Below are 16,549 nucleotides of genomic sequence, written 5' to 3' on the forward strand. Positions count from 1 at the left end.
TATTGATCAAGACAACTCCCAAATTGGCTCTCATACATTCATTCCTTACCATATTCCTCCTAGTTTTTTTTCATAAATCCATCTTAACATCCTCATATGTGCTAAACTGCAGCACAAAGCTTCTCCATATGACACTACTCAACTGCCAACATTTTGCCTCATAAATCATAGTCAACTGGATGACATTTCCCTCCCTCCAACTTTCAATGTGTCATTATCCATCATAGGTGTCACAAAACTTCATATAATCCATCTTTGTTCTACTAATCTAAAAGCCTCTTGTTTCCAAGTTGATCTCCACATCTCTAACTTGGAATAAACCTTTGCTTCTGTCTCTTCTACCAAAATTATACCATCATCAAAGAATATACATCGCAGGACTTTGGCTTGAACACTATTGGTTAATTCATCTATGATAAGCGCAAAACAATAAGTGCGTAGGACTGACCCTAACATAACCAGATTGGATTGGGAATTCCTTGCCCTAGCCTCCCACAAATCTCACACTGGTCGCCACACCCTCACATATATCTTTAAAACAATCTTATTATTACTCAATATCCCTCTCTTCACAAAAGCATGCTAGATTAAGTCTCTAGGGACTCTATCATAGGCTTTATAATGTAGAGCTAAGATCAAGGATGACATTGCCCCAATTAAACCCACAAATCCAAAAATCCAGAACTAAGACAAAATTAGAAGTCCAAGGGGTATGGCCAAATCAGATTGTAGAGACTAGATCAGGATTTGAATGATGATAGCAATAGTTCATACAGCAGCAACTTCAAAACAGGCTTGAACAAGAGAAGAAGAGAGAAGGGGGTTAAAGATGGTTCAGCTCTCTCAGCTAGGTCCCTCAATCCTAGGTATTTAGCTCTCAAAAGGAAGGTCCTCACCATTCTTATCGATCAAGGATGAGACGAGAAAATAACACGAAGCAAAGCTTCATTAATTAATTTCATAAATCTGTGGGTGGAGAACGGTCTATACATATTTATAGAGTTATATATCACTGGTTTTCCAACTTACATATAATATAGAAACTATGGGCTGAGAATGTTTTGCTGATCTAGCTAATATTCTCAGCAACAAAAAAGATTAGAAACTTACCATAATTAAAGATTCAGAATTTAGGCTTCATAAAGCCACATGCATGAATATGAAAATAAAAACTAACTTCTATAAACTTGGTAGCACTAATGTCTAAATAAAACCTAGTAGTCTTCAATCTTCCAAAGATGTAGATGCCGATTCCCATCAAATATTCCATAATATTTTCATTAAGATCCCTAACCAAAGCCACAACACTGTTTTGGCATGAGCAGTGCAAGTTCTACATCACTTTATCCAAGTCAAGACCAAATGGAAATCCTTCTTAGTAGCTTTATCCCATGCGCCCTCAGTTGATAAATAGATTATGTCACGAAAACCAAATTGGTTCTTTGCGATATATGACTCATTTCCCAAACAAGCTTCATAACCTTCTCTTATAGTGTCATAGTATGATTCATTAGTTTTATGATTGTATAGTTATGCAGCTCTGAATATTGTTGTTTTTTTCCTTCTCGTAGATCAGAACTACAACACGTCTGCTCCATTCATCTAGCATTTTCCGTGTTCATAATCTTGTCAACAACATCTTGGTTAACCAATAAACTTATAAACCCCCCATACTCCATGGGCCCCTTCCACACTTCTACTGGAATCTCATTTGGGCCTTGTCCTGCATACTTTCGTCTTTCACAAGACAATAGAAGCAACTATTTTAATACCCATTTTTTTCTGAGGAACACAAGCTTATGTGCACAAATATTGCAAACCTTGGGCATTTTGTATTCAATAGTCTCCTCTAGAGATCCAGTACAAGTCTTATACATTTTGTTATTAACATTTCTTTATTTTGTGGTGTACTTGCCATGGTTGTCAAGGCAACAAGGCGAGGTGAGGCCATAGAGGGAAATGAAAACCAAGGCTACACCAAGCAAGGCGAAACCAGGTAGCCTTGACCCTAAAATGGCCCTAGGTGCCTAGGCAGAAGCTTTGACAACCATGGCATCTGCTAACATAATCATTGGAAGGACTAAAAAATAAAACTGCACATCAATAAAGCCAAACTCATTAACAGTATGCATGGTGCTGATCAACAGGAAAAGAGTGCCTTTTATTTCTGACACAAAAACCTCTATGTATTAGAGCACCCCCAACCAGCCTTCAACAATCTTTTGAAAACTCAATCATTTCAACCAGCATAATTCAAGAATTACAAAGTTTCACTCAATTTCAAATCTTTTTGACCAGCCCATAACATGTCTGAGTTTTGATCAAAATTACTAGGTTTCAAATATAAGATGGGGAATCTTATTTTCCTGGCTGGTTAAAAATTTAGAAACTTCTTTTGTACTATACATTTTGACTAGAGGGCAGAAGCAGCAAGATTCAAGAGTAATAAATCACTTGCAGTTGCAGTATCCCCTAGATCTTGAATTCCAAATCCATTCTCCACACCAAAAAAGCCCTTCAATGCATCACTCAGTGTGGGGAAAAGGCAATCAAGGTGTCACCTCGGGTGCCTACAGATAGGCATAGTTCAAAATTTTAAATATCATGGTAACATGGCGGTCTCTGGGAGGGTGATCAAATTTACCCTCCCAAGATATTCTTTACCAGTATACATACTAGGGGTTTGGCCAAACTTCGCCAGAAAGAGCATTGAGCATAATTGAACAGTAGCATCATTAGGATTTAGGAGTAACAGCAGACTCTTAATTTCTGAGAAAATAAATTTTAACACTATTTATTTACCTTCTTGTCCAGTAATATTGCCTGATTGCAATCAGATTCGGCTTCCTGAAAGCTGCACAGATTGAGAAATTAAAATTCATTCATTGATCTCGGAATATTGTAAGAAATGTTCAAATAGTAATTTCGGCAAAACCAAAATGTAACCTACCACCCTAATTCTAAATATGATGCTGCTCTGTTGCAGTAATAGGTTGCATTATTGCCATTCAACTTAATGGCTTCACTATAATAACTAACAGCTTTATTCCACTGTCTTCCCTTAAAAGCAGCATTCCCCTGCATGGTTTATTTAACAGAAGTGAGATATGAAAGCATGACAAGGAGAAACAGTAGTCATGAATAACATTACCATGTTACATGTTCTAGTTAAACAGACAAGAGGAATCATATTCTACAGAAAATTTTGGAATACTAAAGAAGAACTCAGCAAGCTGTAAAGCCAACTTTTAGCAAGCTACAAAAACCTATCTCATAAACACTGTACTTGACATCAAATCCAAATATCCAATGTAATCCATTCTGCAAGTACTTGGAATTTTTAGGTATTTATTTCAGTTTTTACAAGTTTCACATGGAAATCACCGATGACAAGTAGAGAAAACAAACCTTTTCTTTCAGCAGTTCTGAAGTATCGATGCTACCATCAGAATCTGGACCAGGCAATGAGTTTGAGACTACACTGACTTGTTCCTGAAGAGAAGAGTAAATATCCAGAACAGTATGCAGAAGGAATCTATCAGCTCCATAGGAGGCAATAAATGATACAGAGATGGGACTATCATCATGCTTTCCTAGTGGAACAGTAACCTGGCAAAGAGAATAAATTGTACTTCTGTAAAATCCCATTAGATTATAAATCCAATAACGGAACAGATAGAAATCTAGGTAAACTACCTGACAACAACCAGACATGCTTGCAATGCCTAGCAATGCGAATGCTCTATCACGGAACTCAGCAGATATGGTTTTCTTTGAACTAAGCTTTCCGGGAGAATCTGAAATTGTTGGAATTACTAATATTCCATCATCCTGAGACAGAGAACCATAAAAGAGATAATTATGCAAGGTATAAGGAAAGAAAAGGAGGACCAAACAGAAGCTAACTACAGATGCAAACCTGATAGTAATGAAACTAAAACTACACAATTGAGTTGAAATTTTAAGAGTTTGATTTACTAGAAACTATTGTTTGTTAATGAGCCTAAGGGCCTTTTTGGTTTCAATTCTCATTCTCAATTTTGCCAATTTAAAAGAAATGAACACAAGAATCCATAACTTTTGTCCAGAATAAATTATGGAATGAGAATACAGTTTGGTGTGTCGCATGAAAAATTGACTAAAAAAAATAATGAAATTAAGAACAGATTGTTAGGGTTTAGGGGTGAGTAAAAGGAGACACAATAGGATTTTCATAAAAAGAATGTATCTTGCTCATTGTACCCTCAATTTGCATTTGGATTTTAAATGGCTTGCGCAAAAATGAATGGAATGAGTTTTTGACCCAGAATCCATAATAGACAAAAATCTAATATGGATTTTGGGGGTTTTCTATTCTTTTAAACAAAAAGGGGATACAAAATGGATACCAAACACACCACAAGCATGAAAAATACCAGAAAATGCGAATGAGAATTGATACCAAAAAGGCCTAAAAACAACGATCATCTTGCAATATTATCTGCTTTCATCTTTGAGTTTAAATCTGTCATGGCAGCTTGTTGGTGACTTGGAGAGCAAGTTGTGGCTTCTTGGTGCACAAGTTATCTCAGAAAAAGAAATTTCTGTTTTGGAAGAAAAGTGGTTACAGATTTAGAAAGTATTGTGTGCTTTTACTAATTCTATAATAGCTTTAGTTTATATTTTATTTCCTTTTTGAGAGTTGTTTCTAGAAACTTAGAGAGGCAGTGTTTTATTTTTGGAATGCACTAAAATTAGTAACTGATTAGAGCTGTAATTCTCATCTACCCCTTGCGTCTTCTCTAATTTTCTCCTTCTCTTCCCTTTTCTTCTCTAATTTTATGGTTTCATTTTCTCACCTACAACTACACCTCAGTAGAAGATTCTAGTTTGTTTCACATTATCAGAGCCTTCCTACTAAGGTCGTGGTTATTTCACCTTCCATCTCTTGGTGTTCTTTTTGTGGTTCGTGTGTCGCAGCAGTAGCTTTACACGGTAACCGTAGTTGTGATGTTACAAGAATGAAAATCTAAGAAGATAATTACATCTTCTATACTTGCAGTTGTTCGTACTGTCAATAGTTAGAGCGTAAGCTTTCGTTATGGCTGATCCTTCAAAGATTCTGACCAAGGAAGGTATGCCCTTCCAAATTACAAGTGTCAAATTGAAAGGAGCCGAAAATTATTTTCTTTGGGCGAAGGCAATGTATGCATTTACTCATGCCCAAGGAAAATCAAAGTACTTAGAAGAAGACTGTCCCGAAGTTGATTCAAAGGACAAGCCATTGTTTCTGCACGTGAAACACGGACTCATGAAGACGTTGTAGTCAAGGTAGAGATTTGGAATAGTGTTGATTCTCCTATTGCAAATAACATTATGTTTCATAACACATCTAAGCAAATATGAGAGGACTTGCGCAATTCCTTTGGTCAAGAAAAAAATATTTTGCAAGTTTATGATATGTATGATTGGATGTTCATTTACTCTCAGAATGGTCATTCGTTCATGGAATATTATAGTGGATTTAAAGGCCAAGTTGAAGAACTGCAACAACATCAGCCTCTTACTACTAATTTGGAAACTTCAAACACACAACGGGTTGAATTCTTTGTTTCCAAATTCTTGGCTAGTTTGGATCCAAAAAATTTTACACATAAAAGTCAAATTTTAAGATCTAAAACTGTACCTACCTTGAATGATGCTTTCTATAGGTTGTACGTATTAGTGGGGAAAAAAGTACACAAGAAAGCAAGGAGAATTCAGCAATGGTTGCAGGCCGTGGCCATGATCCTTATCCCTCACAGGGAAGAGGCATTGGTCAAGGCAGAGGAAGGAGAGGATCGAACTCCCCCTCCAAATTTATCCAAGGGAAATCGAGTGTGCTCTTACTATGGCAAGCAAAATCATACAGAAGAAAATTGTTGGGATAAACACGGCCAGCCAGAGTAGGCAGAAAACTATGTTAATATGATAACATCTACTAGAGAGAATACAAATGACAACTCATCTGTATCCACTCTGGTGGCGTCTACAAGTTCCTCGTCTCCTAGTGTTGACCTCAATCAAATCCTAAAGTACCCACAATAGTTAGAGCAAAGTCAAAACACATCCTCCACCAATCTTGCCCAAACAGGTATATCTACTAAGCCCTGTGTCTCGAATTCCTGGGTTGTAGACTTTGAGACATACGAACATATGACAATTATTTCATCCATGTTTTCAAATTTTTCTAAATTTCTAACCCTAATCCTATTGTTATGGCTAATGGTGAAAGGTCTTCCGCTGTTGGAAATGGGAATGTATCCTCCTTACCAAACTTGAACCTTTTATTTGTTTATATGTTCCACAATTTTCAGTAAATCTTATTTCTATTAGGTCGTATTGCTAGATACTTACTGTAATATCCGCACCCCAAAAATTTTTATCTAATTCGAATTTTATTTTTTACCTAAAGAACCAACTCGGACCGGTGAACCCAGAGTCGACACCATCGAGCCGGCAAGAGAAACACTGGAGACCCTCAGTGAGAATGTCATTCCAAAGAGGTACGATTTAATTATTCGAGAATTTATTTATTTCCTCATGACCGATACATAGTAATGCTCATAGATCTCATATCTAGTGGAATTAGACTCAACTGAAAATAAGGAAATGATTAGCATGATTTTTTGAACCCGGAGGTATTAATATTAGCACCTCAGAGTGGGCCTAGCGTAAGATAATAGAGCGGGCCTACGAGCCTATAAAGAAGTCACTTTAATTATATACATATATATATATATATATATATATATATATACACTATATATATATATATACACACATATAATATATATTATATATAGCATATATTATGTATATTATATTATATTATATTATATATATATATATACACACACACACACAAGTGATTAATAGAAGAAAGTAAGGTGGAAGTAATATTTTAAGGATGAAGTGTCTATTACATGAAAGTGGCAATTCAATAGTTGAGGTGTCACCTTAGGTAGGAGACAATATTTTAAAGGTGAGTACCTAGCTCCACGTATGGAGCTAGGTGCTGAAATTATAAGATGGAGTAAGTGAAATACTTTAAGAAGCCACCATTTTAACCACCCACCCCCACGTGGAGCAGGAGGTGGTAATTGTGAAAGATGAATCATAAGTTAAAAAAAATGGGCATGTGACACATCACTTTCTAAAGTTTTAAACCAATAAACCATGATTGAGTAAAATTCTTTAAATCAAGAACCTTGAAACCTCACGTATAAGTAGACACGAGACTAGGAGGGAAAGAGGGATTGGCAGGATTTTCGCTCACAGAGGAAAGGGAAGGTGTGCATGCAAGCCAGCTTAAGGTGAATTCTAAAGAGGATTACGCTGAACCAACAAGTAATTTGTGAGTGGGAATTTAGAACTCTCATGCATCATGGATCCTTATATTATTTTATTGGTCATACAAGCATGCATATATTATGTGTAGAATTGAAATAATTAGGACATGCATGGCATAACATGATATTATATATATATATATATATATATATATATATATATATATATATATATATATATATATATATATATATATATATATATATATATATATATATATGTATATATATATGATTATGGATTCATACGTACCCTCTAGTGATGGTGTGAGAAATACCTTGGATTTGTGATCGCACGCCCCGGTAGAAGTGTACGATGGATATTACACTCATCGACTGTACACTTGGTATTCCCACACTCATTAGTACGATGGGCATGAAATGACTTGATTATAGTGGAAAGCATTTCGTTCTAATTCTATATTGCATACGAGGCCAGCCGTATGACTGTGGTATGGGACACAAAACATGCTTTGGACCCCGCATAATCATCATAGTAGATTGCATGGTTAGAGTGCATCTCTGAGTGCTACTTCCCTTGCCAACAGGGTATTAGGTGTTGGTCAACCAATGGGATGTGGGTGAAATGTGAGTAGCCCATGGGCCTCATGCAGTTGTCTAGGGTGAAATGTGAGTAACCCAACGGTCCAATGGTATTCCTGTGATTATGTGAATATGTTTAAACCCTGTGGGGGTATTGGAAGAATATTACACTGCGACCGGAGTAGCGCTTAACCTTCACGGACCTAGGCATTGTATGCTAGAGCATATGTTTGTACATCATAATATCATGACATATTGTTATGCTTGCTCTTTAGATATTCCCTCCACTGGGCTCTATAAGCTCACTTTTGTATGTACACATGTTTTATAGATTCAGCATTATCTGAGGATGCCGATCTTTCCACGCCCGACTTCACGCCTGAGGCATGTTCAACGTGCGTTCCCAATTACAGGGATTGGTGGACCCCCACTACTTCTGATCATGGAGATGACTGTGCGTGTGATGTTTGTGCCTACTCCAGACTCACATAGATTGAGTGGGATTGCTAGTGACTTAATAGATTTCGGCACAGTGTACGTCAACGTGGGGAATAAGTTACAACTTGTACGTGCGTGATAGGAACCCTATGGTGGGAATAATGTTATTTCCTGTTGTAGTTTGTATGTCACTTGTTGGGGACGGCATCAGGTATTTCTTTTTGGTGTGATGCACCCTAGCCTTGGAGGGTATGTACATATGTACAAGTGACTTTTGATGGGAAGGAAATAACATGTTTTTTCTCCCTTTTGTCCCCAGGTAATTGTGTTTAATCCAGTTGCTTTTTCATGATTGATTCTTGTGACAAATGGGTTGTATACTACAACCTGATTCTGGGTTGGTTCGAGAACAAATCGGTAAGTATTCGCACTGTTGCATCTTCGGTTTGATGAAATCGGGGTGTGACACTTACATTGTCTTGTGTTGTGTTGTTTTTCCCATCTTTTTTTGAATTTCAGGATCTTTGGACCAGAAGAAGGATTGGTGGAAGAATTCAGAAAGATGGAATATATTATCTCACTGATTTTACACTTTTACTAAGAAAACATAAATTGTGTCCTCGTTGGACTAGCACTATTGTTTGGGAAATCTTTCTCCTAGTAGGCTTAGGTTGGTTGTTCTTGATTGTAAGGATATTAAATCAATAAAGTGTGAGGCATGTGAACTTTGTAAACATCATAGGACAAGTTTTCCCACTAGAACTAAACCTAGGAGTACAACTTTATTTTCTTTAGTACATTTGGATGTTTTGGGACCCTGTTGTATCACTAATTGTTTTGGTGTTTAGTATTTTATCATTTTTATAAATGACTTTTCCAAATTTACTTGGTTGTTTTTAATGAAGGATCGAAGTGAAGTCTTCAAAATTATAACACATTTTTTTCATTTAATACATCTGTCAAGATTTTCCGTACTGATGATGCTTTGGAGTATGTGCAAAATGTGATTTCTGATCTATGTTCTTCTAAAGGTATTTTTCATCAATTTAATTATTCATACACACCCCCAACAAAATGGTGTAGCCAAGCAAAAACTCGTTAGAAGTAGCAAGGTCTCTTACGTTCCATATGGTGTACCTAAGCAATATTGGTGTGATGTTATCCTTACATCTTGTACTAATAAACAGAATGCCATCTTCAGTGTTGCAAGATGAAATATCATTTCAAGTTGTGTGTCCAGGTTTACCTTTGTTTTCTGTCTCACCTAAAGTTTTTGGTTATGTATGCTATGCCCATGTTTTACCCCAACCGAAGGATAAGTTTTTAACCAAATCCCATAAGTGCATCTTTTAAGGTTATTATCAGTACCAAAATGGAGGTGAAGTTTTTGAACCCTTGACCAAACGTAAATCCATCACAGCGGATGTTACTTTTTTTTTTTAAATACATTGTATTATGGACCTAGTCAGTTGTCTGGAGATGACAAGTTTGACCCCCCCCCCCCCACCATTTGATAATCCTGAAGATCTTCCCATTGCTTCGAGCAAAGGAAGTGTTCCCAACATTCTAATGTGGCATATCATATTTCTCATTATGTTACTACTCTTCACTTCCCATATCAGTATCGTACACTTACCACATCTCTGTCTTCTATTCATGTCCCATCTACATACTCTAAGGCTCTCTCTAATCCGGGTTGGATAGCTGCTATAGAATCTTAAATGGAGGCCCTACACTATTAAGGATACTTAGACCCTAATGGATTTGCCTCTCGATAAGAATCTTGTGAAATGTCGTTGGGTATTTGTGGTTAAGTACAAATCCAATGGTTCTGTAGAGCGCTTTAAAGCGCAACTAGTTGTAAAGGGGTATACCCAGACTTATGGTGTGGATTTCTTTGAGACTTTTTCCGCTATGGCTAACTAGCTCGTTTAAATTCGATGCATATTCTATTGTCCTCCGCGGCTAATTTAGAATGGCCTATTCATCAGTTAGACATAAGAAATCATTTTTTACATGGAGACTTGGCTGAAGAAATGTATATGGAGCAACCTCCTGGGTTTGTTGCTTCGCGAGGGGGGGGGGGGGGGAATTCTACCCACGTGTGTTGACTTCATAAGTCCATCTATGGGTTGAAACAGTCGCCAAAAGCATGGTTTCAAAATTTTAGTTCCAAAATATCGGAAATAGGATTTCCTTAGTACTATTCGGATCACTCTGTCTTTGTAAGGAAGACTGGAATTTTGTTTATGTGAATAACATAATTGTTACTGGAAGTGATAAAGCAGGCATTGACGAGGTCAAAAAGTTTTTGAATGCACGGTTTCAAATAAAGGATTTGGGGCATTTGCAGTATTTTCTAGGAGTTGAAATTCTTCAAATCAATCATGGGATTAGTCTTTCTCAGTAGCAGCATGTGCTGGACTTGCTGACCGAAACTGGAATGCTCGAGTGTAAACCTATAGATACCCCATGGACCCCCATCTCAAGCTCACTAAGGATGAAGGAAAGGATTTGATGAATAATCAGAGGTACAGACAGTTGGTAGGGAAACTTATATATTTTGCTGTGACTCATCCAAATTTGTCATATGTTGTAGGTGTTGTTAGCCAATTCATGCATTCACCTAAGAAGCCTCACTAGGATGCCGTGATGTGTATCTTACAGTATTTGAAAAATGCTCCAGGAAAAGGGCCTGCGTAAGACCCAAAAAAAAAAACTCATTTAAGATGTGTGCTTATTCCAACACTAATTGGGCAAGATTGCAAGATGATCAAAGATCAACTTCTGGTTATTGTACTTCCCTTGGAGGAAATTTGGTTACTTGGAAGAGTAAGAAGTAAATTAGAGTGGCTCCGTTTAGTGCTGAGACTGAGTATCGTGCTATGGCCCATACAATATCTAAAATCTTTTGGGTCAAGTCTTTCCTGAAAGAAATAGGAATTGAAGTTGAAAAACTGGTTGAGATGTTTTATGATAATCAGGCAACCATTTATATTGCTAGCAATCCAATGTTTTATGAGAGGACCAAAATGGAAGTGGATTTGCATTTTGTGCGAGACACAGTTATGAGAGGAGTTATAGCTGCACCACATGTTGCTTCTGCTGAACAAGTTGGGGACATCTTCACTAAGTCTTTATCTGGTCTAGCCTTTGTAGAAGGATGCCACAGCTGGGAGTGGGTGATCAATACTCTCAATCTTGAGGGGTGGTATTACAGTGGCTTGTTGGTGACTTTGAGAGCAAGTCGTGGTTTCTTGGTGCACAAGTTATCTCAGAAATAGAAAATTCTGTTTTGGAAGAAAAGTAGTTACAGATTTAGAAAGTGTTGTGTGCTTTATACAAGTAAAAAGTTACTAATTCTCTAATAGCTTTAGTTTATATTTTCTTTAAATTTTTGAGAGTTGTTTCTAGAAACTTAGAGAGGCAGTGTTTTATTTTTGGAATGTACTCAAATTAATAACTAATTAGAGCTGTAATTCTCGATCTATAAATAAAGCTCTTGGGGTAGAGACACAGACTATTGTAGCAGTCTCTACCCTTTGCATCTTCCCTTCTTTTCTCCTCATTCTCTTTCCTTTCCTTCTTCTCTAATTTTCTAGTTTCACTTTCTCACCTACGGCTACACCTCAGTAGGAGATTCTGGTTTGTTTCAACATCCCTCTTCCAAATCCCTTGTCTGTAGGGAAATAGATGTTACTATCATACTTCCAATAAATATTTACTTAAGATCAAAGGTTCTACATCTTCTCCCCCCCCCCCCCCAAAAAAACAAAAAAACAAAAAAATAAGAAGCAGTCAGTACACAGATTAACTGCAAGTTGGCCAAGCAGATGTCAGAAGGCAGGAAACTGAAACTCCTATTGTCAATGAAAGTAGATGCATCCTTTTCCCTGTAATGACCAAATAAGCAATGACTTGTAGCATTATGAGTTTCCAGAGTCCAGAAAAATGTAAGAACAAAATCAAATTTCTCTCAAGGTCCCAGCGTCCTACATCAACTTCAATGTACATGGTACAATGGTGGCCAGATGTACAAAACAGTTATCAAAATATCAAGTCCTCGCTGCAATGGTGAGTAGTCATTCAATCAAGACATTGAAGAACAGAAAGAAAGTACATAAACTGTTATAAAAAAGGAAATTCACAAACCGAAGAAAAAAGTAGTTTGAAAAGAACAGCATGAAAAGGAGCATAATACCTTCAAGAGATTTTTGAGAGCCGCTCGCATTTCAGTCCTGACTTTATAGATAGTTTTAATGTTGTCACATGTACTGTTAACTGCTGCAAGAACCTGAGAAGATATATCACGTCCTAACTTGGGCTTCACTGTTTTAACCCATTCTTCATGATTTGTCTTGAACTCATACCTAAAAAAGTGCCATGCATCAGGGAAATTGGTCAAAAAGGAATTTCAAAATCATTGAAAACAGCATGAATTGTGAACAACTGATGCAAAGACTTCTAAATGGTACAGCAGGAGGAAAGGAATGAAAAACAAAGGGGATTAGCCAAATTTATTTATTTTTTCAATAGGTAAGGTAATATTGGAATTACAAATGATATTGGCATTTCAAGTTTTTTTTATAGGAGAAAGAGTTAATTATATAGCTAAAGGGTGAATACCTTCCTGTATGTTGTTGTATTTATCTTATGTATTAATCTTCTATTAATTTATAATTTTAACTTCATATTCATTCCTTAGTATTAAAATGAATAAAAATGATTGGCACCTCTTAGTGAAAGGTCACAGGTTCAACACTTCCTATGGTATTATGTAACAGTCCCCACCCCCTAATATAAAGCTACCAATTCAACCCCTCCCCACCCCCCTCTTCCAAAAAGAGAAAAGTATGAAAAAAGTATATAAATGCATACCTTCCTCCTTAGAACAACACCATCCACCATTAATCACTTATTATGTGTTACTTTTCATTCGTATCATTTTTTAATATTAAAAAGAATAAAAAAACTATTAAAAAATATAAAATATAAATGCTTATCCTCCTCAGAATTGCACCACCCACCATAATGTCAATCCCATCAAAGGCAAATTCACCATGTTCCTTTTTTGGGGTCGAAAGATTCACCATGTTTGATGCTAGTGTAAAAGGGTGAACTTACCCTTTAAGTCTTTAACAACCTTAATTTAGGAATTAAATGAAATATAACCTGCTGATGTCATCACTTAACAAGACTTCACCAATGGAGTGGACTAATTTGATATTTGGGCATAAAAATAGGGTGGTATATGATACATTTACAGATCATTATGGGGTCAATATACTAAGCCATGTAGAAAGGGGGATAACATGAAATTTACCCAAGATTAAATGTTGAAGCAACTAATACGTAGGAGATACTGTTAACATAGGGGTACAGGAGGTGTAGAGTATCAAACCCATGGGACCATATGGAGGAGTGGAGGACAAAACCAAACGACAAGAACAGGTAGCAGAGATTCACTGGGGAGTAACCACTTGCTAGTGGGGGATTTTTCAGAGGATATGGCAGAGGTCGAAAGTAGTTCGGATTTGTTTTCAGCTATATTAAGAGGTAAAGAGAAGGGAAAGAAAGGAGGGGGGGAAGGAACACTTGCTCCAGCGAAGAGAAGACCCTCAAATGAGTGAAGTGGGGAGTTCACTGGGTTATGTAGCAGCATTTGAAGTCTGTTGTAATAGCTTATAATTCTGTAATGGAGTTGTTGGTTAATGAGGAAGGTCTCATATGTTAATTTTGAATCAGTCGTATTGCAATCCCATTCTCACACTGCTCTTTCTTATTTTCATCATTACCCCATGTTAATTACTTTCATTGAGATCAAACGAGCGGCCTGGAAGTGGGTTATTTGCAGTCAGATGCATCAGAATTTGCAGGTCCTATCAGACACACAACAATGACCAGACAACAAGGTCAGCAATGCAAAACAAAAGTCCAACATGACAGCTGTAAACAACTAGAATTAATACAATGTGGTACTACGTAGTCCTTATCATGGGACCGTAAACTAATGATGATAATAATAAGAGAACCCAAACGGTAGACACTTCTTTAGATATTCACATTGAAAAGAGATACAAATTACATTCAGGAGGCTGGAATACCTCTGTAGCAGTACCATTACTCTAGCAAGAGCCTTCAAATTAGATGTTCCATGGTGCATGCTTGGTGACAATTCACGAAATCCTTTTAAACTAGGAACATTTGAAGCAATGTGTTGGTCAAGATTCACGTGCTGAGGTGTTTGATCTGCTCAACCAAATAAAGAAAAGTTGAGTAAATTAACAAGAACTTCAAACCAGCCTACCTATAAAGAGAAAACCCCAATTCTGTTGCTTAGCCAAAACCAAACGCAACTAGGCAAATTTGACAAGAATGCATACTTACACCCAGATAGGTTTTCTGTTGCTTTACTAAGAACATGAATAGACTTCTGCTTTGGGATGTTAGAAAGTTGAAAGCAATCATCAGAAAATATAAAACGTCTAGCCCTTCTAAGCTCCACTGTGGACACTGGCAGTAGAGCATGCCCAACAAGACGTAGAGTAGATGGATCACGTGCAAACCATCCTGAAAAGGTCCAAATCTTGGAATGAATTGAGAGCTAACAAACAAAAACAATAAGCTACCTCAAATCATGGTTTTGAGAAAGATATTGAGTGGCAACGTGATCCAACATGCTCACGAAAACACTGAATGCTGGAGAACTTAAATGGTTAACACATGATTGCATGAATATTACTACAAATTCACAAGAAAAATGGCATCTTCCGTCTGGGCCTACAAGACAAGCAAAGGACAATCTTGGACTACTGCATCTTGCTTCATGTCAACATACCACATGTAAAGGACCAGCATCCACCACAAGATCGATCCCCACCCAGAAAACTTTGACACAATCAACTCAAGAGATGATAACCATGAGATATTATTCTGTATTTATTTGAAGTGTGAGGATTAAAAAAGTGAAAACTAAAAATAAAATTAAAAATCCTAAAATATTCAAAAAAAGAAGAAGAAGAAGAAGAAGATAAACCTAAAGTAAAAATTGAAGCTCCTAAAATATTAAAAAATATATTTATGGGACATGTATTATCAATTGTATGGGGTGCAAAGGGAAGAGAGAGACTTGTAATTTGTAATATTCTCGCTCCTTCTTATATATATTGTATACTTGAATGTTACCTTTTCAATGCTTTTTTGGTAAACTAATAGTTTCATAGTGTTTATGCTTGAAATAGGAAGTATGCAAGAATCCAGATCATTTTGAGTCCATATGAGGCTTGAAATTGAAGTTCAAAACTTCAAGGAAAAAACCACAAATTTCAACTGAAAATTTTCTATCCTTTATACCTGAGTCATTAGTCATCACACACTTGGCAAATTTGATTATATGAAAGAGAGAGAGAAAGAGAGAGTGTGAGAGAGAGGACCCCATAAAGCTTGTCCACCTAGCAGTTGAGTTGAGTAAAATAGTAAATCCATGATCCAATACAATAAGAAACCCCAAAACCATCAACAACCTTCTATTGTTCACCGGTATAATCTGAAACTACATTGATACGTGAGATCTATGAACAATGAATCATTAAATAAACAATGACTTGGAAATCGAGATAATGATATCTATTTAATTTATCATGTCGGCACTGTTTGGTAAAAAAAGGGGAAAAATGGATACATCAATTCTGATTCCAATTCGAATATTATTCATGTATATTTAAGAAAAAAGTCATGTTAAAAATAATTTGTAAAATAATTTCACTAAACTATATATTATGAATAATATTGTTATTTATTTCGGATTTGCGAGTGATTAGATGGTGGATTGTTCGGAATAATAAAAAATGTAATTCATTAATTTATTGCGGCAAACAAATAGACAAATCAAATTCTGATTTGTCTTTGACAGTCATCCATTTGCTTAAAAACACATCCGGTGAAAAGTATTTGTTATGATGCTTGATGAGATGAAGTTATGTTTTTATTCTTTTTCATATTCTTGAATGCTTTTTTTTAATGAATGTGATTGTTGAATGTTTGTTTAGCTTATTATAAAAAATATATTTGTATTAAAAAGTAGTTTACAAGTAGTTGTATTAAAATTTTTGACACCTAAACGGTGCCGAACGAAACCCCAGTCGCTTTGCCAACTATGCCTAAGGGAACATGCGTCTAGAGGTAATTATACACCTTAT

The 16,549-nt window shown here is 36.4% G+C and overlaps 1 protein-coding gene across 1 annotated transcript in view; it reads right to left on the minus strand.

Annotated features, from left to right (window-relative positions):
* The window catches only part of TOC64-V (translocon at the outer membrane of chloroplasts 64-V), a gene marked incomplete at its 5' end in the record, with an annotated part of 30,135 nt that overhangs the window by 8,628 nt on the left and 4,958 nt on the right, over window positions 1–16,549 (minus strand). Inside the window, 7 exons of the mRNA XM_089153597.1 lie at window positions 2,803–2,854; window positions 2,951–3,078; window positions 3,409–3,609; window positions 3,697–3,831; window positions 12,553–12,721; window positions 14,456–14,600; window positions 14,739–14,921. Coding sequence (XP_089009723.1) covers window positions 2,803–2,854; window positions 2,951–3,078; window positions 3,409–3,609; window positions 3,697–3,831; window positions 12,553–12,721; window positions 14,456–14,600; window positions 14,739–14,921 — 1,013 coding nt within the window. The remainder of the gene's footprint in view (window positions 1–2,802; window positions 2,855–2,950; window positions 3,079–3,408; window positions 3,610–3,696; window positions 3,832–12,552; window positions 12,722–14,455; window positions 14,601–14,738; window positions 14,922–16,549) is intronic.

This window comes from Hakea prostrata, chromosome 1 (genome assembly GCF_041222555.1).
Source record: "Hakea prostrata isolate BN-2017 chromosome 1, UWA_Hpros_2, whole genome shotgun sequence".
NCBI lineage: Eukaryota > Viridiplantae > Streptophyta > Magnoliopsida > Proteales > Proteaceae > Hakea > Hakea prostrata.